Raw genomic sequence first — 23,212 nt, 5'->3', positions numbered from 1 at the left:
ATTTCCTGCAGCACGGGACAACAGTGAATGCCCAGTGTTACTCGCAAGCTTTGAACACCCTTCGCCAAGTGATCAAATCAAAACGACCAGGCAATCTCACCCGTGGGGTCATTCTATTCCATGAGAATGGAAAACCTCATACGGCCAACAGTCACGGCATTCCGGCAGAAATTCAAATGGTAGGTTCTCGGTCACCCTCCATACAGACCAGACCTTTCTGCCTGCTATTACACCATTTTCTGTCCCCTTAAAACGGCTCTGAGAGGCAAATGATTCACCTCAGACGACGACGTCCAGCGGTACGTGCGGAGCTGGCTAACATCGCAGCCCCGGGAATTTTGTGAGACAGCCTTTCACCGTCTTGTGTCACAGTGGGACAAGTGTCTCAACAGCCACGGTTAATACTTCTAACATACAAGTACTGGTTTCTGTAATTATGCCTCCGGCTCGCTTCTTTTTGAATGCCCCTTATATCTAACACATTTTGCTGCCATATGATAATTGCAGCTCACATTGTAACTCTGTGAGTAGCTGCATTTTAATTGTAGCCACCTGGTACCTAATTGAGATTTGGATATAGTAATTTATCTTGAGAAATAGGTAAGACTTACATAATTGATATTTATGGATATGTACATTGACCTGAGCAGAGATACTACTTGTTTAGGTTGAATTTAAATTTCAGTTCATGATTTTTACACATATACAAGTCACATATACGGGCTTTATTCAAATACTGAAACAGCATTATCAAGCCAGAGGGAAAAGCACTCCGTCTCGAGGCCACAAGTGGCCCATCGGGACCATCAGACCATCATGTCAGCCTCAGGTGAGGATGCGGATAGGAGGGGTGTGTGGTCAGCACACTGCTCTCCCAGACGTTATGATGGTTTTCTTTGACCGGAGCCACTACTATTCGGTCAAGTAGCTCCTCAATTGGCATCACGAGGCTGAGTGCACCCCAAAAAATGGCAACAGCTCATGACGGCCTGGATGGTCACCCATCTAAGTGCCGGCCACGCCCGACAGCGCTCAACTTCGGTGATCTGATGGCAACCGGTGTATCCACTGCGGCAAGGCCGTTGCCAAGCCGAAGGGAGATAAGTCAATTTCCATTCTTAATCTTGTCTAGTGAAACAATATCTGCCAAGGGGTATATTCCACTGACACTACTTTTTGTTTATTTGTATATAGGGCATAGAGTACTTATGTGCTGTTTCGTAGGTTATATTATCAATCTGCAGTAGGGCAAATCAACACAGTACACCTGCTGAACGGATTGTCCATAGCTTTGGTTCACACACATTGAAAGCCATTTTGTCACCACTGGACTATTGCAAGACTCCAATAAATATGCACCTGTGGTGGTACTACTGGACAGCCGCTCCACCAGAGGTTAGCGATGTCATCACAAAACTGCCTGCCTCTGGAAAGTACGAGTAACTAAAAGATGAGCTCATTCTGTGGATTTCCCTCTCTAGCTTGTAACAATTAGCACAATCTTTGCAGAGGGAACAAATTGGCAAAGGGAAGTCATCACAGTTCCTGTGACACTTCTGCACCTTGGCCAGACTTGACAACCCAGACCCACTCCTGTGCTCCATGTGAATATTTCACTTGTTGGAATTGCATCACAACCTGTTCTCGGTAATGCAGAGGCAAACTTAAGCGATATGGCAGAGATCATGGACAAAGAATTGGAGGCTGCCACTCCACAGGTATTTAATACAACAGCTGCCAGAAACAGACAGGACTACATCGAGCTTTCATCTCAAAAAGTTGGCATGGCATGTCACAGCCCTTTAATATATACAAATCACAAGACCGCATTCCATCACAGGGAGAACATAACATGTGCTCCTCATCCTCACCAGACTGAACCAATGTATTTACCACCATGGTTTTGTAGACAGGACACTTAAGTGCAGATCACTGTGTTCGTGTGTGGAAAACATAAGACACCATCCTACCACACCCTTTGAGCAAGTCTGCCAGCATCTTCAACGTGGACAGCTATCATAACATTTAGTGATCACAGGCAGGACCATTGAGGTGCAGTTTCTAGTGGATACTGGGTCAGATGTGTGGGTTTCCACTTACTATAGCAACTGTGAACACATGAAAATTACAACTTAGCAGTTCCAAATAAATCACTCACAACTACATATGGACTCGTGAGTCTGGACATCTGTTAAGACAGTCACTGAAGTTGCAATTTATATTGCAGATGTGACTTACACTTTATCGGACTAGACTTGTCCTATGACATCATACTTGATGTGAGGAACACTATCATTTTGGACAAGTCACATCATTGAAGGTTTCATGACAGTCCACACAGCGCAGCGATCTGTTGGTACCCTTCCTTGCCACACTGCTGCCACTGGTGTGCAACTGAAAAAGTTCCATCAGTTATGCAACCCCTGGAGTGTCGCCATCACCCTACTACTAAACAGTGAATCACATCAGGATCACATCTCGTATTCCAGTTCTGTCACAGCCCAGACAGATGGACCCCAACAAACTCCACATCACAAAAGCAGAATTCAATGCAATGACCCAAGCAAGCACAGCATGACCATCAGAAAGCAATTGGGATCCTCCCCCTCATCCAGTACCAAAAGAACTGGACAGATGGTGCCCCTGTGGTGATTATAGAGGACCCAATATTAGGAAGATTTCTGGCTGGTATCCTCTGCACCACTTCACAAATTTTGTATGTCAAATGGCGGGATGCACTGATAACTCAACATCGAACACAGTAAAAGCCTACAACCAAATTCCTGTGGCAACAGATGACATTCCTAAAACTACAATACCATTGCCATACATGTGTTATGGCCAACAGAATACAGTACAGACTTTTCAACTCTTTGTCACATAAGTTTTGCAAGGATTAGACTTCTGCTTCGCATACACAGATGATGTGTTGGTGGCACTGACACCTTCTGAATAACATGAAAGACATCTATGCATAGTTTCCTGAAGTCTGGAAACAATGGAATCCTTATAAATTCAGCTAATACGACATTGGTGCCAGTGAAGTGATGTTCCACCAACTGAACAAATCGCCACACTTACATCTTAGCTGGCCCCAAAAAGGGTGCACGAACTGCATCGGTATCTGAGGATGATAAACTTTTACTGCTGTTCTTTTTTCCAAGCTGATGAGGCTCAGTTGCTATTCCATGCTGTCTCTGGTGGCACCAAAGTGCATGGTACTATGCCTGTTGCTTGGACTGACAAACTAAAGGTACAATTTGAAGCCTGCCAGACAGGTCTCGTGCAAGCCACCATCCTTGCACATCTGATTGCCGATACACCATTAGCGATTTTGTAGGTGCCTCATTCCCCACTGTTGGTGATGTGCTACAATAAAATGTAAATGTGTGCTGGCAGCCTTTGTGTTTCTTCTCCAAGAAGACCAAAGAGAAGCAGCACCATTGGCCACTATTTTATGCAGAATTGAATCAGTTAGATACTCCTGATTCATGGTGGAAGGGCATGCCTTCACTAAACATGGTGAGGAGTAATGGTCAATATTCAGGGATATGAAATGAATGATCATTTAAATCAAAGACGTGTGATAAACATGAGTTTTAAAATGTGTATCTTAAGAACTATGAGCACTTCTCCATCTTCAATACTGTGAATCAAATCTCTTCTACTGCAAGCTCTTTGCTTTCCATATTTTGGAAAAAGGTACTATAGACAAAAGAAAACATGAAAACTTGCCTAGTAAATAAGGTCTCTAAAGTGCACACTTTAAGAACTATGAGCACTTGTTCTGTAGAAGAGATGTGTGTCATATTAGCAAAGTAGATGATAGGTGCTCACAACTATTAAGGTATGCACTTTAGAGCCGCTATTTACTGGACATTTTTTTCTCGTTAGGGACCACAATACCACCTCTCAAAATATGGAAAGCAAAGAGCCATTGCAGATCAAGCAGCTAAACTTTATTTCACAGTTAAAACAAACACTCAACATGTGAGCATTCAATAAAAGTCACTGCTGATGTTTTGTCTAGAGTGGAAACTATTTCTGCACCTGCAGATTTTGCTGAGCTGGTAGAAGCACAAAATAATGCTGAGGAGTTAAACATCCTGCTGAAAGGAAAGGTGCCCCTGCACTTACATCACATACCATGGCTAGCAACTGAGGAGCTGGTATACAGTGACGAGTTAGTAAGCCATATGTGCCTACCCATTTACAACAATGGGTGGTTGACATTCTAGATGGATTCAGCCATCTAGCAATCCATGCTACAATGGTGCTACATCAGAGCACTTTATGTGGCCCAGTATACAGGAGAGCTGCCTAACAGGAGCTCCATACCTTGTGAGGTAAAGGGTGAGTAGTCGCACCCTGAAAATATTCTAAGCTCAGAGGAAGCAGAGGCCGTACGGGTCACTCGGCCAGCCTGGTCCCAACAGCAAACATGTGATGGAGAACGTTAGCCAGACGAGAGGGGTAGCGCCAGCGCATGGTCCAGCTGCGTGGCTGAGAATTCCATTGTGATACTGTGTTGATGAAGGACACATGCCGGGAGTGCCAAAAATGGCAGACTTTGTGAAACCTTAATAGCAGACATCTCACAGTTCATATAGAAATTAATAGTAGTCACATGAATCATGATACCTCAAAAAGAAACATGTACATTACCATTATTTGCACGATGATTCTGATGGAGTAATCAGATTTTCAATATCTTTAGTAGTTTAAAGTTTAGTATCTGACTGTAAATTATACAAGTAAGACACAGTAACAAATTTCCAAAATCTAAATGTTTCATCTGATTTCTTCGATCTATGTGTCTGTAGAAAGCTATTAGTGTAAACTTAAATTGGTATGAATTACAGGCATGTAACTTGAATAATACAGGAGTTATTGGAGGTCAAAGTGGCTGATACAATCAATAATGTCAGGCCATAAGTACTCCACAGTTACATGAAAAAATGGTAGCAGCATGCTTATAAATATACTTACTCATATATGTCTTTGTTCATATCTGATATATACTATTCATGAAGAAATTGGTTAAATATTTACTGTGTTTTAGAAAGCTCAGAGACATTAGACTACTGGCCTACCTTTTGTTCTATTCCTTTGATATATGTTTATTTAATTTGTTTATGTATCTAATAATGTGTGTTAGAGCGTGTTTATGGTCCAGCCATAGGAGTATTTATTTAATTTTGAGTTATTTAAATGTAACTCCAGTATTTCGTATGCTTTTCATTATGTTTATGTTGCTGCGTTGGATTGAAGACGTGGCGTGAGTACTCTAGCCAATCACAGTGCCCGTTAATGGGGAGACTGGATGGAAACGAGTTCAGGAGAGAGTTCTGGAGAGTCGCACAGGACACGGAGAACGTACTGGATGTGACGGTGTGACAGACGCTCGGTCGCGGGAGAGACTTGGAGAGTGTGGAATGGTTTGCGTGGGGTCGTGGCAGATAGAATTACTTTGGAGTGCCGACTTGTGCACTTGTGAGATTTCCGTGGCTTCTACAGTGAAGATGTAGTGTGTGTTTAGATGTGAATATCTCCCGAGCTGTGTTGTTGTTCATAACTAATTACATGCTGTAGGAATCTATTGTTTCCCTGTTATTCAACTTATATTTTATTTAATTGCTGGACTATTGTCACCATTAAATGTTTTGCAGAAATATACTGCAGTCTCAAAAGTACTTCTATTATTGTACTCATCATTTAAAGTTGTTAAGATAGCACCTGCATATTTTAATTAATTGCAATCTTTAATTTATAATTTTATATGTTACTTTCATAATTCGCAATTGCCGAGTGATAGAAACCTTTGACCATTGAATTCATGTCTGTATTCTTATCGTATACTGTAGACTAAGCAGTATTTGGTCTGTAATGCGGCAACCATGTATACCAGCCCCTAGACAACGAGACCAGTCAAAACTTTTAATATTGCAACTCTGAGTCTGTGGGTGTGTAGTTGAGGGCCACACCCCATCACCTAATTTCTTCATTATTATTTGAAAGCCTGCAACCTGCATTCCCTGCCAGAAGTGCAAAGTAACAAGGCAGTACAAGCTCTGCTTGTGAGTTTTCTCATCCCAGAGGCACGATTCTCACACGTCCTCCTGGGCTTGGTAGGACCACTCCTGGTTGCATGTAACTGCTGTTAAAGCCTGACAATGACTGACACATACACCATGTAGATGGAGGTATTCCCACTGGAAACAAAAACTGCCGAGAATGTGTGTGTGTTCACACACATTTGGAATTTACATTTTGGCTACACCCACCAACTGACTTCTGATCCAGAGTTGGCTGTAGGAGGCTGAAATATTTCATTCAATGACCTGGCTGTACAGGGTACAGAAATTATGGACTTCTGCATATCATGCAGCTGCAAACAGCATTGTGGAGTGTCTACACTGTTCCTTGAAGGCCGCTATATCGTCCCACACAACAGATTCATGTACCAGTAGTGTTGTTGGGATTGTGCTATGTATTAAAAGAATACCTACATGCCTACTCAGCAGAGCTATTGTATGGCAAGCCTTTGCATCTACCAGGGAGTTTTCTAAACAACAACCTGACCTTCTGTGCTCTACTCAAGGTTTCCCCATGGATCTCCAGTGGCAAATGGAGGCTGTGCAATCAAATGGAACTACACGGCATGGAAAACAAGTTACTTTTGTTTTCAAAGACCCGGAAAGAATGAAGCACTTTTTCCTCTGATGTGGACCACTGCTCAGATCACTGGAACTTCCCTTTAAGGCCAATACATAGTTACAGGACAAAATGAAACAACTCTCACTCTCCGTATTAAAGGGGTAGGCACAGTAGTGTCCAATGACTGCTGCAAACCTGCCTACCTAAGTGCAGAAGCTGTCACTGAAATATAGGCCAACACCTGATGCAGAACATCCATCACACTGCAGCCAACTGCACTGTAGCATCATACAGAGCATGGATGACCACCTGCAAACTGACTGGCCACCATCCACTTCGCATTACCACACGAAACATCAATAAACAGCCACAACAGAAAATCATTACATATGAGAAGTGTGGTTCCATTTCAAGCTGGCAGACATATCATAGCTGAAGTTAATTTTTTTTTCCTTTCCTTGTGGGGATGTGATGAGTGACTTCAGCTTGCAAGTCACACCACACTATCCACTGACAATATTGCAAATGACCAACACTGGAAAGACCACATTCTCCAGCAGATAGTACATTGTTACCTGCAGCAACATGAAGATCAGAATGTGTGCAGTTGTCGGATGCACATTACAAAAAATAACCAGTAGGGCAATAAGAGTATATTACATGATAATAGTTATTTATCTTCTTTTTGTGCAGACCAATAAAGAATCTTATCCTTATGTGAAGTGTATTGTTTACTGAGCATCTACGGATGTAAGCAGCAAATTTGTTGCAGCAAAATGCACGAAGATGTGTTCCAAAAGCTAGAACTAAGATGAAGGAAAATGGTTTGTCAAATTCCGTAGCTGCAAATTTTGAATATATTTTATAAACTTATTATCTGGCAATGACACACAAAAATAAAACATACATACCGATACGGGAAATATTCTTGCAAAATAAATAGGCCAGTCTTTAGCAATGTCAACGACATTCTTCTTAATGGTAACTTTTTGCTGAGCTGAGTGTATGTTGCTAAGGGTAACACCATAGTTGTCCAGCAACTGTAAAAATAAGTCAATGACCCATAATAAAATTTTGTACAAAATACAATTTTTTTCAAAAATAACTTTTTAAGGCACTGATCACAGGTTTAACTGATAGATCTTACTTATCATTGCCAGAATCAGAGGTTTAATGTTTCATAATATACAAGTGAAGTCAGTGATATACTGTACAGGAGGCTCGTTCACATTACACATACTAAACTCTAGGGTATACACCACATTTAATTTTACAAACTACTTGAGAATTGAATCATCGTTAAAAAGTATTGTAGGCTGACATTTTTCAGTGCCTTTTCCTGCATACTACTCAAATAACAATATTATCATTCAAGAATTCCTTTGCTGCATAATAACACTTTTGGATTAGTATGATGTACATATTTTCTCTTCACCAAACTACTCTAGATCTTATTTATATTTTTGTCTTTTCATTAGTTACAAATCTTCATTCCTGTGTACTGTGGATTTTTGGAAAAGAACTCCAGGTGGTGGGTAGGAAGCCTGAAGTTTTCTTTACTCCTAATACTGTACAGATGCTGGAAATTATTTACTAAAAATAGATCAGGATTGTTGAGAGTAAAAAGAATTTGTTCATATGTATACAGCCATGGAATACTTAATAGTGTCAGATCTCTTAATAGTTGAGAGCAAGACACTCACATATTCTTGATAATTACTTTTGCAAGGTAAATATTCTTTTCATGTTTCCTGTGCCTTCTCAAAATATAATGGCATCTCACTATGAATTCAAAGTAAATATGGTTTTTTGTGTGTATGTTGGATGTGTTACCACAGACTGTCATAGTGAATGCCAGCGTGTTTAATTTATTTGCCAGGAGTGCAATTTCTGATATCCATGACAGGTATTCATCATGATGCTTTCCCAAGAATTTTACACAGTCTGCTTCCTTTAGCTCCTAATTTTTGTGGATTACCTGAATACACTTGTTTTTACTTGGTCAGTTTTAAATAGCATCAGTTGGCTTTTCAAAACATTTAATGTTAACTCAAGAGGACGCCGTTATCAGGAGAAAGAAAACTGGCGTTCTACAGATTGGAGCGTGGAATGTCAGATCCCTTAATCGGGCAGGTAGGTTAGAAAATTTAAAAAGGGAAATGGATAGGTTAAAGTTAGATATAGTGGGAATTAGTGAAGTTCGGTGGCAGGAGCAACAAGACTTTTGGTCAGGTGATTACAGGGTTATAAATACAAAATCAAATAGGGGTAATGCAGGAGTAGGTTTAATAATGAATAAAAAAATAGGAGTGCGGGTTAGCTACTACAAACAGCATAGTGAACGCATTATTGTGGCCAAGATAGACACAAAGCCCATGCCTACTACAGTAGTACAAGTTTATATGCCAACAAGCTCTGCAGATGATGAAGAAATTGATGAAATGTATGATGAGATAAAAGAAATTATTCAGGTAGTGAAGGGAGACGAAAATTTAATAGTCATGGTGACTGGAATTCGTCAGTAGGAAAAGGGAGAGAAGGAAACATAGTAGGTGAATATGGATTGGGGGGGGAAGAAATGAAAGAGGAAGCCGCCTTGTAGAATTTTGCACAGAGCATAACTTAATCATAGCTAACACTTGGTTCAAGAATCATAAAAGAAGGTTGTATACCTGGAAAAATCCTGGAGATACTAAAAGGTATCAGATAGATTATATAATGGTAAGACAGAGATTTAGGAACCAGGTTTTAAATTGTAAGACATTTCCAGGGGCAGATGTGGATTCTGACCACAATATATTGGTTATGAACTGCAGATTGAAACTGAAGAAACTGCAAAAAGGTGGGAATTTAAGGAGATGGGACCTGGATAAACTGAAAGAACCAGAGGTTGTACAGAGCTTCAGGGAGAGCATAAGGGAACAATTGACAGGAATGGGGGAAAGAAATACAGTAGAAGAAGAATGGGTAGCTCTGAGGGATGAAGTAGTGAAGGCAGCAGAGGATCAAGTAGGTAAAAAGACGAGGGCTAATAGAAATCCTTGGGTAACACAAGAAATATTGAATTTAATTGATGAAAGGAGAAAATATAAAAATGCAGTAAATGAAGCAGGCAAAAAGGAATACAAACGTCTCAAAAATGAGATCGACAGGAAGTGCAAAATGGCTAAGCAGGGATGGCTAGAGGAAAAATGTAAGGATGTAGAGGCTTGTCTCACTAGGGGTAAGATAGATACTGCCTACAGGAAAATTAAAGAGACCTTTGGAGAGAAGAGAACCACTTGTATGAATATCAAGAGCTCAGATGGCAACCCAGTTCTAAGCAAAGAAGGGAAGGCAGAAAGGTGGAAGGAGTATATAGAGGGTTTATACAAGGGCGATGTACTTGAGGACAATATTATGGAAATGGAAGAGGATGTAGATGAAGATGAAATGGGAGATAAGATACTGCGTGAAGAGTTTGACAGAGCACTGAAAGACCTGAGTGGAAACAAGGCCCCGGGAGTAGACAACATTCCATTAGAACTACTGATGGCCTTGGGAGAGCCAGTCATGACAAAACTCTACAATCTGGTGAGCAAGATGTATGAGACAGGCGAAATACCCACAGACTTCAAGAAGAATATAATAATTCCAATCCCAAAGAAAGCAGGTGTTGACAGATGTGAAAATTACCGAACTATCAGTTTAATAAGTCACAGCTGCAAAATACTAACGCGAATTCTTTACAGACGAATGGAAAAACTAGTAGAAGCGGACCTCGGGGAAGATGAGTTTGGGTTTCGTAGAAATATTGGAACACGTGAGGCAATACTAACCTTACGACTTATCTTAGAAGAAAGGTTAAGAAAAGGCAAACCTACGTTTCTAGCATTTGTAGACTTAGAGAAAGCTTTTGACAACGTTAACTGGAATACTCTCTTTCAAATTCTGAAGGTGGCAGGGGTAAAATACAGGGAGCGAAAGGCTATTTACAATTTGTACAGAAACCAGATGGCAGTTATAAGAGTCGAGGGGCATGAAAGGGAAGCAGTGGTTGGGAAAGGAGTGAGACAGGGTTGTAGCCTCTCCCCGATGTTATTCAATCTGTATATTGAGCAAGCAGTAAAGAAAACAAAAGAAAAATTCGGAGTAGGTATTAAAATTCATGGAGAAGAAGTAAAAACTTTGAGGTTCGCCGATGACATTGTAATTCTGTCAGAGACAGCAAAGGACTTGGAAGAGCAGTTGAACGGAATGGACAGTGTCTTGAAAGGAGGATATAAGATGAACATCAACAAAAGCAAAACGAGGATAATGGAATGTAGTCAAATTAAATCGGGTGATGCTGAGGGGATTAGATTAGGAAATAAGACACTTAAAGTAGTAAAGGAGTTTTGCTATTTAGGGAGTAAAATAACTGATGATGGTCAAAGTAGAGAGGATATAAAATGTAGACTGGCAATGGCAAGGAAATCGTTTCTGAAGAAGAGAAATTTGTTAACATCGAGTATAGATTTAAGTGTCAGGAAGTCGTTTCTGAAAGTATTTGTATGGAGTGTAGCCATGTATGGAAGTGAAACATGGACGATAACTAGTTTGGACAAGAAGAGAATAGAAGCTTTCAAAATGTGGTGCTACAGAAGAATGCTGAAGATAATGTGGGTAGATCACGTAACTAATGAGGAGGTATTGAATAGGATTGGGGAGAAGAGAAGTTTGTGGCACAACTTGACTAGAAGAAGGGATCGGTTGGTAGGACATGTTTTGAGGCATCAAGGGATCACAAATTTAGCATTGGAGGGCAGCGTGGAGGGTAAAAATCGTAGAGGGAGACCAAGAGATCAATACACTAAGCAGATTCAGAAGGATGTAGGTTGCAGTAGGTACTGGGAGATGAAGAAGCTTGCACAGGATAGAGTAGCATGGAGAGCTGCATCAAACCAGTCTCAGGACTGAAGACCACAACAACAACAACAATGTTAACCCATTTAAATGGCACCAGGTATCCAGATTTTCTAGGACACCTGTGATATTTTCACATTTCAACAAGTTTCCTACTTGTTACCCTCTTGGGTTCATGTTCAGTATGTTACTTTATAGCTGCTGGAGAGCAGACTCCTCTGGTTGAGATGTCACGACTGGTAGTGGGAGGCCTCCAGACAGGGTGGAAGGGCATTCAGCTATCAAATATTGGTGCTGCCTGCCTGTTACCCCCACCGCCTTCCATTGTATTTTTGCTAACACCTCATGTCATACAGAGCTCAGTTGGAAATCGTTCTCCTGGCTGACAAAATTGCAATTTACTCTTATTTCTGCAGCTTCTTTGATAACTGAATCCTAGAGCCCATTGGCAAGCCACAGCACCTCTGCCTGTTCAAAAACACAACAGTGCTCTGCCGCTGCAAACTTGTCAGATTGACTAAGGCGAATACCCCACATATTTTGAACAGTGCTGGGAGATGCATTGCCACATCTGGTCAATGTACTGCATGCCAGACTCACAACTGATGCTGTAGGTGCCAGGTGCCTGTAGCCCTAGTGGGTCTTTGGGTAACCCAAGCATATTCTTGATTATGTCCACTGAGTGGAATGGTTAAAATCAATAACATGTTTGGCTCAGTAAAAGGCCAACTTCTGCTATGGGCACCTGGCATCTACAGTGTTAGTTGTGAGTATGACATGCAGCACACCAATTAGACAAAGTGATAAATCTTACAGTGCTGTCAGAACAAGTGAGGAGCATTTGCTTCAGATAAACTGACAAGTCTGCAGTGGCAGAGCACAAAATGAATGAAGTGCATATGTTTTATTAAAAACTGACAAAGGTATTGTGTAATGCCAACACATACTGGGATTTGATCATCAAAAGGGCAGTGGATATATGAGTAAACAATGATCTTTAAACAATGGAAATGCCAGGTTGCAATATCAACTATAGTAAAATATAGAGTGCTACTCAATGTAAAAATGACCCATCAAGTTGCAGGCAGGCATAATGAAAAGACTGTTACGCATTAACAGCTTTTGGCCAAAGCTTTCTGCAGTAAAGAAAACAGGCATGTTCACAAAAGCAAGCACACTACATGTACACAGGACCACTACCACCACCAGCTTCTACTAGAATGTGGTTGTCACTGAATAGAAATCTGGAGTGGGGTGGGAAATGGTGATGGATAGCAGAGTAAAGTTGGGATGGAGGCGGGGGAATGGGGAAGGGGGGGGGGGGGGGAGACAAGAGCACTGTCTAGCATTGTGTGCAGGGATTAGAGAAGACTGTCAGGTGCAGTGTCAGCAGGTGGGATGTGGACGGAGGGAAAAGAAGGAGAGGAGCAGGAGAGGGGAAATGACAGATGGGTACAAACAAATGGCACTTTACACCATGCAAACGGGGTGAGAAAATGTGAAAAGGGAGGAGGTAATAGGACAAGGGAGTGGGAACTGTTGGGTGGATAGTGTGGGGACAGTAGATTACCGTAGTTTGAGACCAGGATAATTTTGGAACGGAGAATGAGCTGTAAGAGTAACTCCCAGATCCAGTTCAGAAAAGCTGGTGGTGGAGGGGAGGATCCAGATGGCTTGGGTAGTGAAACAACTATTGAAATCAAGCATGTTATGTTTAGCTGAATGGTGAGCCACAGGGTGGTCTACTTTGCTCTTGGCCACTGTTTGGCAGTGGCCATTCATCATCATAGCACCAAGACCCTGCCTAATGTACCTTTCAAGTTGACACATCTCACAAAACTCCCTACCAACATTCCAACTGCAGAACCTAAAAAATCCTCGAACACTTTCCACCAAAATCCTCAGCCCCACAGTAGTTTCAGTCGTATCCAGAAGCCTCACTTTTAGCCCTAAATGCAAATTTAACCATGTTGGGCGTGTCAAGGACCTACTCTGCTTCTCCTGAATGCTGCAATGGGAACACTTCTTTGCCATCAATCCCTCCAGGCAAAGCCAACCTAATTCCAACATTGAAACCTGCCACTTCTAGTTCATGCAACTGCAATCCTCACCCTCCCTCCCACCTAACTACCCCTGGCCACTTTCCAAGAATTCGTTACCTCCAACTTGACCTCACCATCCTTCCCCAGGTCCCTTCCTAATAACATCAATCTTTCAGCAGAGGAAAGGACAGCCATACACAGTCCCAAAACAGACCCTGACCTAATCATCCTCCCTGCAGACAAAGGCTCCACCACTGCAATGAGTCGCAGTGACTACCTGGCAGAAAGCCAGAATGATCCCATCATAGATGTCCAACATAACCTCCAATCCCTGCTTAAGATCTTAGGTCCTTCCCATGACCTTTCCACTGAATCTATTTCCCTGCTCACCTCTATGACAACCTGCACACCCACCTTCTACATACTCTCCAAAATTCGCAAATGCAACAATCCAAGACACTCTATTGTAGCTGGTTATTGAGCCCCCACTGAAAGGATTTCAGCCCTCATTGACCGACATCTGCAGCCGAGCATGTCACCTTCCTACACATTGACTACCTCCCCTCTGATGGCTCCATCCACATCTCTGTCAATTTTAAACTCACCAACCACCAAACGTACCCTTCCACTAAAAAATCATCTCCAATACAGCCTTGCCACCTGGGGATGGCGTATCTGTAGTGACAAGAGCCCCCTTTCCCAGTATGCCGAAGGTCTCACCAAGACCTTCACAGATAGGCACTATCCCCCAGAACTAGTCAGCAAACAGATTTCCTGTGCCATTTCCTCACACATCCCCGAATCCTCCCACCAATCTCAAGAACCAGCTACAAAAGAATGCCCCTTCAGCACCCAATACCACTCCAGACTGCAACAACTGAACCACATCCTTCTTCAGAGCTTTGAGGGACATACTACCCGAGATCTTTCCCACCCCTCCTAAAGTGATGTTCCATAGACCACCCAACCTCCACACCATCTTAGTCCATCCCTATGCCACTCCCGATCCCAACCCCTTGCTACAGGCATCATGTCCCTGTGGAAGGTCCAGGTGCAAGACTTGCTCAATCCACGCACCCAGCACTTCCTATTCCAGTCGTCTCACAGGTTATCTTACTCCATCAAAGGCTGGACCACCTGTGAAAGCAAAAACATTGTATACCTGCTCTGCTGCAAACACTGCACAGTTTCTTATATTGGTATAACTTCCAACCTGCTTTACACCAGGATGAACAGCCACTGCCAAACTGTGGTCAAGAACGAAGCAGATCACCCTGTGGCTCAACATGCAACTGAACATAACATAATTGATTTCAATGACTGCTTCACAACCCAGGCCCTCTGGACCCTCCCCTCCAACACCACCTCTTCAGAACTGTGCAGATGGGAGCTATCCTTACAACATATACTCCGGTCCCGAAAGTATACTGGCCTCAACCTACGGGAACCTACTCACCCCAAACCCTCTAACAAACAGTTTCTGCCCCCTCGTCCTATTGCCCTCTTCTTTTTCACAGTCTCTTACCCTTTTAGTGTGGTGCCCTCTACCAATGTACTTTCCCATCCTTTTCCACTCTTTGCTCTCCCGTCTTCTGCTCCCCGTTTTTTCCCCCACACCCCACCTCCTGATGCTGCACCTGCAGTCTCTAGTCCCTAGATGCCCCACTAGACAGTGCTCTCTCTCCCCCATCCATACCCTGCTATACCTCCCCCTTCCCCACCCCACTTCAGATTGATTATCATTTGACAGTCGCGTTACGGTCGGAGCTGTTGGTGGTGGCGATAATGTGGGTGTAAGGTGTGCTTGCTTGTGTGAATGTGTGGGTGCTTTCTTTGCTGAAGAAGGCTTTGGCTGAAAGCTATTAATGTGTAGCAGTCTTTTTGCTGTGCCTGACTGCAACTCAATGGGTCATCTTTATGGTGAGTAGCACTCTACCTAATTTTGCTAAATGATCATGATGTTAACCGAGACAGTGGTTTCCAAATGAGCTCTGACTGGGATGTGGTGCTAGCAAAACTACACAAGTAACGCTCTGATGTGAAAGCAGCAAAGACAACGAGCAGAACAGACACACAGCAGGACTCTACGCCTGGATCCCCCTCCACTCTGTCTGGGGCCCATCACCACTGGTCGTGACATGTCTTTCAGGAGCATGCAACTAGCTGCCCCTTTGGCCACTCAACAATGGAATCTTTGGTCCAGCAACTATAAAAGGAACAATCGGGACATGGACTCAACAGTTTGCTTGAAAATGATTAATAGGAAAATTGTTGAATCTTTGCAGCAATATGACCCCATGATAGTTGCTAACCTGATAAGATTTCATCAAGAAAGCCTGCACTTAAATATGTCTGTATTCCTATTTTCAGTCAGTTCTGATGAATAATCTGCAAATAGTACTTAATGTCACAATGTCCTCAGTTTGAGGATGCCCTCTCTCTCATCACAACCCGTCCTCAGTTTGAGAGTGACATTCAGAGAGGCATCAGGAGAGAAAAATCATCATATCAGTTATCAATTTCTTCTTGTATTTGAGTAGGTGATAAGAGAAGCTTCCAGCTTAACAGCTATCAAGAAACAGTGGGTACAAGGCAAGTGTTATGCCACACACATTAACCACAGAGTTCCATAGACTTTCAAGTAAAAAATTCTTTTAAATTACACTGTCAATCACTCCTAATATAAGCCCTAATTCATACCTTTCATGGGCACTATTGCATACATTCTCCAACTCAAACTGCCAGTCATTGCATCCCTTCTCTCTGACTTGTTAATACCCCCCCCCCCCCCCCCCCCAATGCTATTTTATTTTACTAACCATACATCTCATCACTTCCATCACAGCAATTTCTCCTGTCTGCTATATACTTTTGTACTTTCCATGTACATCACTTTTTGCCTCATACTTTCCCTCATACACCTAGACACTCTTCTCAACATTCCCTTTTCTATTCTTTTATATTTGTGTTCCCATTCACTGCCACTAAATAACCTAGACACTCTTCTTAACATTCCCTTGTCTATTCTTTTATATCTGTGTTCCCATTCACTGCCACTAAGACAGAAATGTTGAAATAAAAACACACAAAAAATGTTTGCGTTTTAACAACCAGCATAATAGCCCACTATAAATTCGCTTAGTTTGTACTGGAGGAGACCTTAGAAACATACCAAGTTCTATACTCTCATTTTTGTTTCCAATCAAATGTTTTAATACATCTTACTACAGGTACATAATGTATAGCTAACATGTAAATCAGGGAAACAAGTTATAGATGTCTTTTGTATGCTGTATCATACCCACAGTGATTCTTCAAGACTTATCATTCATCTGTGCTGAAGTTTACACAATTTAAGGTATTTGACATTAGAGTCTTTAGCATCTTTATTAAAATATATGGAGGTGAATATGTTTGAAAGGTATGAAGCTTACAATTTTCCACTGCAATTAGTAAAATGCACACGTTCTCTCTCTCTCTCTCTCTCTCTCTCTCTCACACACACACACTTACATCAATGATAAAATTCTACACTAGATATTAATTTGTGTGAGATGTGTGTTGCTCCCTGCTTTTAGTGATACATACTCAGTGTACACAAAAAATCTCACCTTTCTCATTTTGGTACGCTGGTCCCTTGAAATACGAAGACAACCAGTACTAAGGCAGTCTTGGACAACTTGGCAAAAGACTAGATGCAAGGCCAATGGGCTGGTGAGGACTTCACTAGGTGTGAACACCTGCAAGATAGGCCACAACAGATTTTACTTACCGGATAAGTATTCCAAATGGTAGTTTATACATTCATTGGTACTTCGTTAATGCAAATGAATTTTTGACCTTTGATTTCTAAACATACATTTATTTTACTCAGCAAGTTCAGGAGCTTCAAGCCCTCACTTATATCTAATCAAATGTTCCAAGAGAATACATGATCTTTTTACATAATGATAACAAAATTTTATTCTTTAAAGCCTATTAAGGCATATTGTAATTACATGGGCATGCTGAAAAGTAATGCCTTTGACTTTTTTATGGGAAAACTCTTAAAGTTCTCGAAATAAAACAAGGTTTATTAACGTTCTACATCTTTACTTTTTATGTCTACATAATTATTTCTTAACGCAGTCACCCGGTTGATGAACACACTTCTCCCAAAGAGAGACCAATTTGTTGATACCGTCAGTGAAGAATGTTCAACATTGTTGCCGAAGCCACAACCTGCCGAAGTCACAACCTCCCCTCTGCTTGCACCACTTCATTACTATCAAAGTGAGGTCCCTGAAGCTGTTCTTTAAGTTCTGGAAACCGATTAAAATCAGATGCTGCCAAGTATGGATAGTGATCAATGACAGTGAACCCAAGGCATCGAATTGTTAAAGACATTGCAGTGTTCATGTGTGGTATGGCATTGACATGCAGAAGCAGAGGGTCCTTCATGTGCGGATGAACTCCTCTGCGGTTAGAGACTCAATTACAGCACACTGTTTGCAACACACCGATTTAGTTACTTTACACACTGCAATTCAAAGCCCTCTAGCAGCAAAGGGTTGCAACTTGCATCAGCAAACTGGGATGGTTGACTGAGTAACATGTACGACATTTAATACCTCAACCAATATTGACCACAGAATAAAAATTTTGGAGGCTTTAATTTTCAGCATGCCCTCATATTTACAGACAGCACTTGAGAGAATGGGCTGCACTCACTACAGCTCAGAATAGCATCCTTCTCCTCTTTATTGCTATCTGATTAGTTCTTGATTACCAAGCTATTCGTTATTACAGGTGTTTTGTCCATCTGTTCCAACTTGTGACATTTTTACCATTATCAAAACATGAATCTGTTCATTATATTATCATCCATTACAAACAAAACTGCAAGATGGTGAAACATACATGTGATAATTCAATATGAAGGGAAGTTTTAAGCAGCATACTCATTTCAGAGTAAGACTTCACAGCAGTTTCTGTACTTTTTAACTCATTCTTCCAATTTTTCTAGCACACAAAATTAAATGTTAGTTTCGCATGTGTTGCTAATTTTATTTCAGTACTTTTATAACCTTAAAACTCCAGATGGACCACACATAAATTTCTTAAAAAGGAACTGACCTCTTTCCTGACTATAAGCCTCCAGGCTACTCTATTGTATGTGAAGTAAGCAGCAGTGCTGGGAGGAAACAGCACTGTTTTAATAGCCTCAAGCTGATGGCTAGGATCCTGTCGCTCTACAGCTGGTGGTGGTGCTGAATCCACAGGCTGCAGGAATTCAGATGACTCCTCAACTACAAAAACATTGAAGGAAAACTTTAGTTAACACAGAAAGACACTTTCATACAAAAATTCTAAATACATTAACAGCAGAGTGCACTGCCGAAAGATAGCAAAATACAAATCCAATGAAGAAAATATAAACAGTGCACACACACCACCACAGCAGAATTAAACTTACACACCTCGAAAACCTCCATCCTGCAGCAAACCCTGTTTTAATGAAGAGGAGAAAAATGACTCAACTGCAAGCAATAAAAGAAAAATTAGGGATACATATTCAAGAGAATCTGAAGTGAGAAATGCACCCTAACAATCTACGTAAAAAACTGAATACACAAGCTGCTCGTTGGTGGTGACAATGTATCATGGCAGTATACAGTCACTATTGATGTACAGAATTATTGTTTGGGAAAATTCCACAGAGTGTGTGTGCGTGTATAAAAGTTGGGTAGATATATATTTAAGTCAATGGTTCCTTCTTCAAGCAGAAGGGTTGAAGAGGGTTGAGGGGTGAAGGAAAAGGTCTGGAGAGGTGTAGGGAAAGGGGTAGATTTTGGGAAAGCCACCCACAAACACAGGTCAAAGGAGACTTACCGTACAGGCTGAGAAGGAAAGACTGATTGTTGGGGACTGCATTGGATGAGATTTGAAAACCTGAGAGCTTAAAGTTGGAAGACAGAATCTCATCTGATACAGACCCCAACAATCAGTCTTTTCTACACATCCCTTATGGTAAGTCTCCCCTGACCTGAGGTTCTGGATGGCTTTCCAGAAACCTACCCCTTTTTCTAGATTTTTTCCTTATTTCTATTGTGAGGCCTTGCTTCATACCTAATTTCACAATTTAGGTCAATGGGAAGTACCCCAAAGGGTTTCATGAGTGAGTTTGCAAGAATCAAAAGATGTGATGTAAACTGCCATATCTTTTGATTGCACTGATGTAAAATCTTAAATTTATTACATCACCAAGGGCCATACACTTTAGTATGTGACATAAATTTCAGCTTGGAGAAGAAGGGTTCGTAACAGATGAACAGAAAGGAAAATAACAAGGAAAATTTTGGGACCAATATAAGATGATGGGAAATGGAAATTAAAAAGTAACAAAGAAGTTTATCAAAAAATAGAACGAATGTTACACAATGAGGAAGAGAAGAGTTTTATTCTATGGGCACCTAAACAGGCCAGCTGGAAAAAAATAACAAAAATAATTACTAACTTTTTTGACAGAAACACTAAACTATTCATGACATGGGTCAAAGAAGTTACAACAAGCCTAAGGAAACGGAAATGATGAAGGAAGAAATAGGACAAAGAGCGAAGTTCTGAGCAAAAGCAAACAGTTTCAAGGGCTTTCAGAAGAAAGGAAATGAAGCAACAAATGTAATATGACCAGAGGAAAGAAGAGAACAACATTGGAAATAGAATGAATTCGTCATTCTGCAGCAGACTATGCACTGACATGAAACTTCCTGGCAGATTAAAACAGCGTGTCGGACCGTGGGTCAAACTTGGAACATGGACTCTACCAACTGAGTTACCCAAGAATGGCTCACAAACTGTCCTCACAACTTTACTTCTGTCAGTACCTCACCTGCTACCTGAAATACTTCACAGAAGTTCTCCTGCAAAACATGCGGGACTAGCACTCCTGGAGGTAGGAGATGAGGTAGTGGTGGAAGTAAAGCTGTGAGGACAGAGGTGAGTCACGCTTGGGTAGATCAGTTGGTAGAGCAGTTGAACGTGAAAGGCAAAGGTCCAGAGTTTGAGTCTCAGTCTGGCACACAGTTTTAATAAGCCAGGAAGCCAACACAGGGAAAGAATGAAAAACTGTTGGAAAGAAAGAAAGGAGAAAAGAAATAAGACAAGTTATTTCAGGTTGTCCTCAGTAGGCCAAACTAATAAAATAATAATAATAATAATATACATCAAGTTTATACACAACAATTAGAGTGATAATGTTCTGTATATACCAGTCCTTCAAGACAAAGTTAGAAGTGGAACCTGGGTACCCACAGGGAACATGCCCCTGCACTGCCATCTACCAGGACAGAGCAGCTGGGACACATGATTTAGCACTAACAGATTATCAAAGTAATATCACATTTGCATGTGATCAGTTTCATATTGTACTTGGTACATTTGGTAGACCCAGATGATTACCAAATTCTGGTTCTAATTACAATAACTGTTTTTTATTCAGTGAAACATCACAATAGTCCATTGGCATATACAAAATTCTTGGAATAAACAAAAATACAGACATCATAAACGTAAAAGAGAGAAAGAGAGAATTTCCTTGCATAAAAATGAAAAAATCACATTTAAACAATAATTTTCTACCTACTGAATTAAAACTGTATGCTGGATTCAGATCTGAGGCAATCGCTTGCCTTTCGTAATGCTCTTAACACATGCATGATCTGATCACAATTCACAGTCCATCCATATAGTGTGTACATTGGGCTGCAAAGCAGGGCATTCATATACGAAAGAAAAACCTATGGCTAAGCCATTACCATCTATCCTTCTTTTAACTGGTGCTAGTTCAGTAAGGAACACAGGAGAGCTGTTGTCAAATTTAGAAGACAATGTGACACAACTCTGTTGAATTTTCTACTCTTTGTGTCCATCTAATATTGTTGCAAGCACTTGATTTATACTTAATCAGCTGCCTAAGATGGAAGCACTTTGTGCATCGTTTTTGCACAGTAAAAGTTGGTTTTGATGTGACATAGCAGACAATTTTTGCTACAACATAAAATTGCTTGAAATTATTCATCTCCTTCCACATCAGTCTTTTTACTTATATTTACTTTACTGTGTTTTATAATGTGGTTCAAGTTTTTGCATCAGATTTTCTGTTTCTCCAACATCACTAATATTTATTGGAAGTCAAAATCACCTCTTTTTCAACTGATGTAATAGGTTTCATGGGGGACAGTGTCCACAAACTTAATCACACCAAATCTAATATGAGTGCACTGCTTCGCCTGCTTTTTGATGCTTTTCTTAAAAAGCATTATGAAACTAAAGCGTATTTCCAATTATTCATGTGCAGATGATGGTTTGCAGATTATTTATGCATAATAAATAAATAAATAAAGTAAAAATAAAAAATAAAGGAGGAGAGAGCAAACACATCATATACTTGGGGACTGGCTGCTAGCTGCTAAAGGCAGCGGCAAACACTGCGCTAGACAGGTAACAGAAGACAACTGTGTCAAGCAGCACCTGTGCGCATACAGACAGCTGACACTGATGCTGCTGCTGCCTGTTCTACAGGCATCATCCTGAATACATGTTCGAAAACATTTTGATTATTCAAAGAATTTTTATGAAGTTAAAATATCTCAACAGAGATAAGTTGTTTCATCTAAAATATGATGTTTCAATTACTTTTAAATAATTAAAAATCATAAAACTGTATTGATAATTTAGAAGATAGTTTATGTTGACAAAATCCCAAATTTGTCTTATACTCAAAAGCAATTTTTAAAAATTGGTTTGGCCTACTAAGGACCACATGAATTAACTTATGTATTCTTTCTTTTCTCTTTTCTTTCTTTCTAGTAATTTTTCATTCTTTCCCCACGTTTTTCTCTTCTTTTTTCTGTCCATATTGCACTTGTCTTTTTCTTCGTTTTCTCCTGGAAACCTTTTACTTCTGCTCAGAAATTTTCTCTATTTCCTATTTCTTCCTCCATTATTTCCATTTCCCTCAGGTCTGGTTTAACTTCTTTTACCTACGTCATTGATGTTTTGGGGTTTCTGTCAAAGATGTTAACAATTTTTCCTGTTATTCTGTTTTCATCTAGGCTTTTTCATAAACTTATTTCTTAATTTCCATTTCTCATTCTCATATTTTGGTCCCAAGATTTTCCTTATTATTTTCCTCTCCTTTTCTATTTCACCTGATTTTTTGACTGTACTTAATGAGAGGCATTCCAATGCATAAAGGCATTCTGGTTTAATAAGTGTTGTAGGGCCAAAGTTTTGCATTTATGAAAATAGATTTCTTGTTATACAGGTCTTTTATTAGTTAGCGATCATTATTGTCATTAATTCTGTTTCATTTTTACATCAACATTTTAGTACTGACTTTTGTTTTTTATGTTTTTAATACTTCTATCCGTCACCACACTTCAGTCGATAAACATGATTTGCTGCGACTAGATTCGGCAATCTGTGAGGGTCCCCAAATACCATTTTGGTCCACTGATTCAGGCTGAAAACTGGCTGAAATTGCACAAATGATAATCTGATTTGGAGGTTACTTTGTAATTCTGGTGCAGGACCTGGTTGATACCGTAAGGATGATGTTACAAGTCACCATAGTACAGCAAGCTGCC

General features: G+C 40.6%; 1 protein-coding gene across 1 annotated transcript in view; it reads right to left on the bottom strand.

The window, feature by feature from the left end:
- Window positions 1-23,212, bottom strand: part of LOC126236813 (unconventional myosin-XV) — a 498,803-nt gene that overhangs the window by 224,172 nt on the left and 251,419 nt on the right. Inside the window, exons 42-44 of the mRNA XM_049946408.1 lie at window positions 18,699-18,871; window positions 17,195-17,323; window positions 7,569-7,697 (exon numbers count right to left, since the gene is read on the bottom strand). Of these exons, the coding sequence (XP_049802365.1) occupies window positions 7,569-7,697; window positions 17,195-17,323; window positions 18,699-18,871 (431 nt within the window). The remainder of the gene's footprint in view (window positions 1-7,568; window positions 7,698-17,194; window positions 17,324-18,698; window positions 18,872-23,212) is intronic.

The sequence above is a fragment of the Schistocerca nitens genome, chromosome 2, assembly GCF_023898315.1.
Source record: "Schistocerca nitens isolate TAMUIC-IGC-003100 chromosome 2, iqSchNite1.1, whole genome shotgun sequence".
In the NCBI taxonomy this organism is placed as follows: domain Eukaryota; kingdom Metazoa; phylum Arthropoda; class Insecta; order Orthoptera; family Acrididae; genus Schistocerca; species Schistocerca nitens.
The sequence above is the reverse complement of the archived record's forward strand: the minus strand, read 5'-3'. Positions and strand labels throughout refer to the sequence as shown.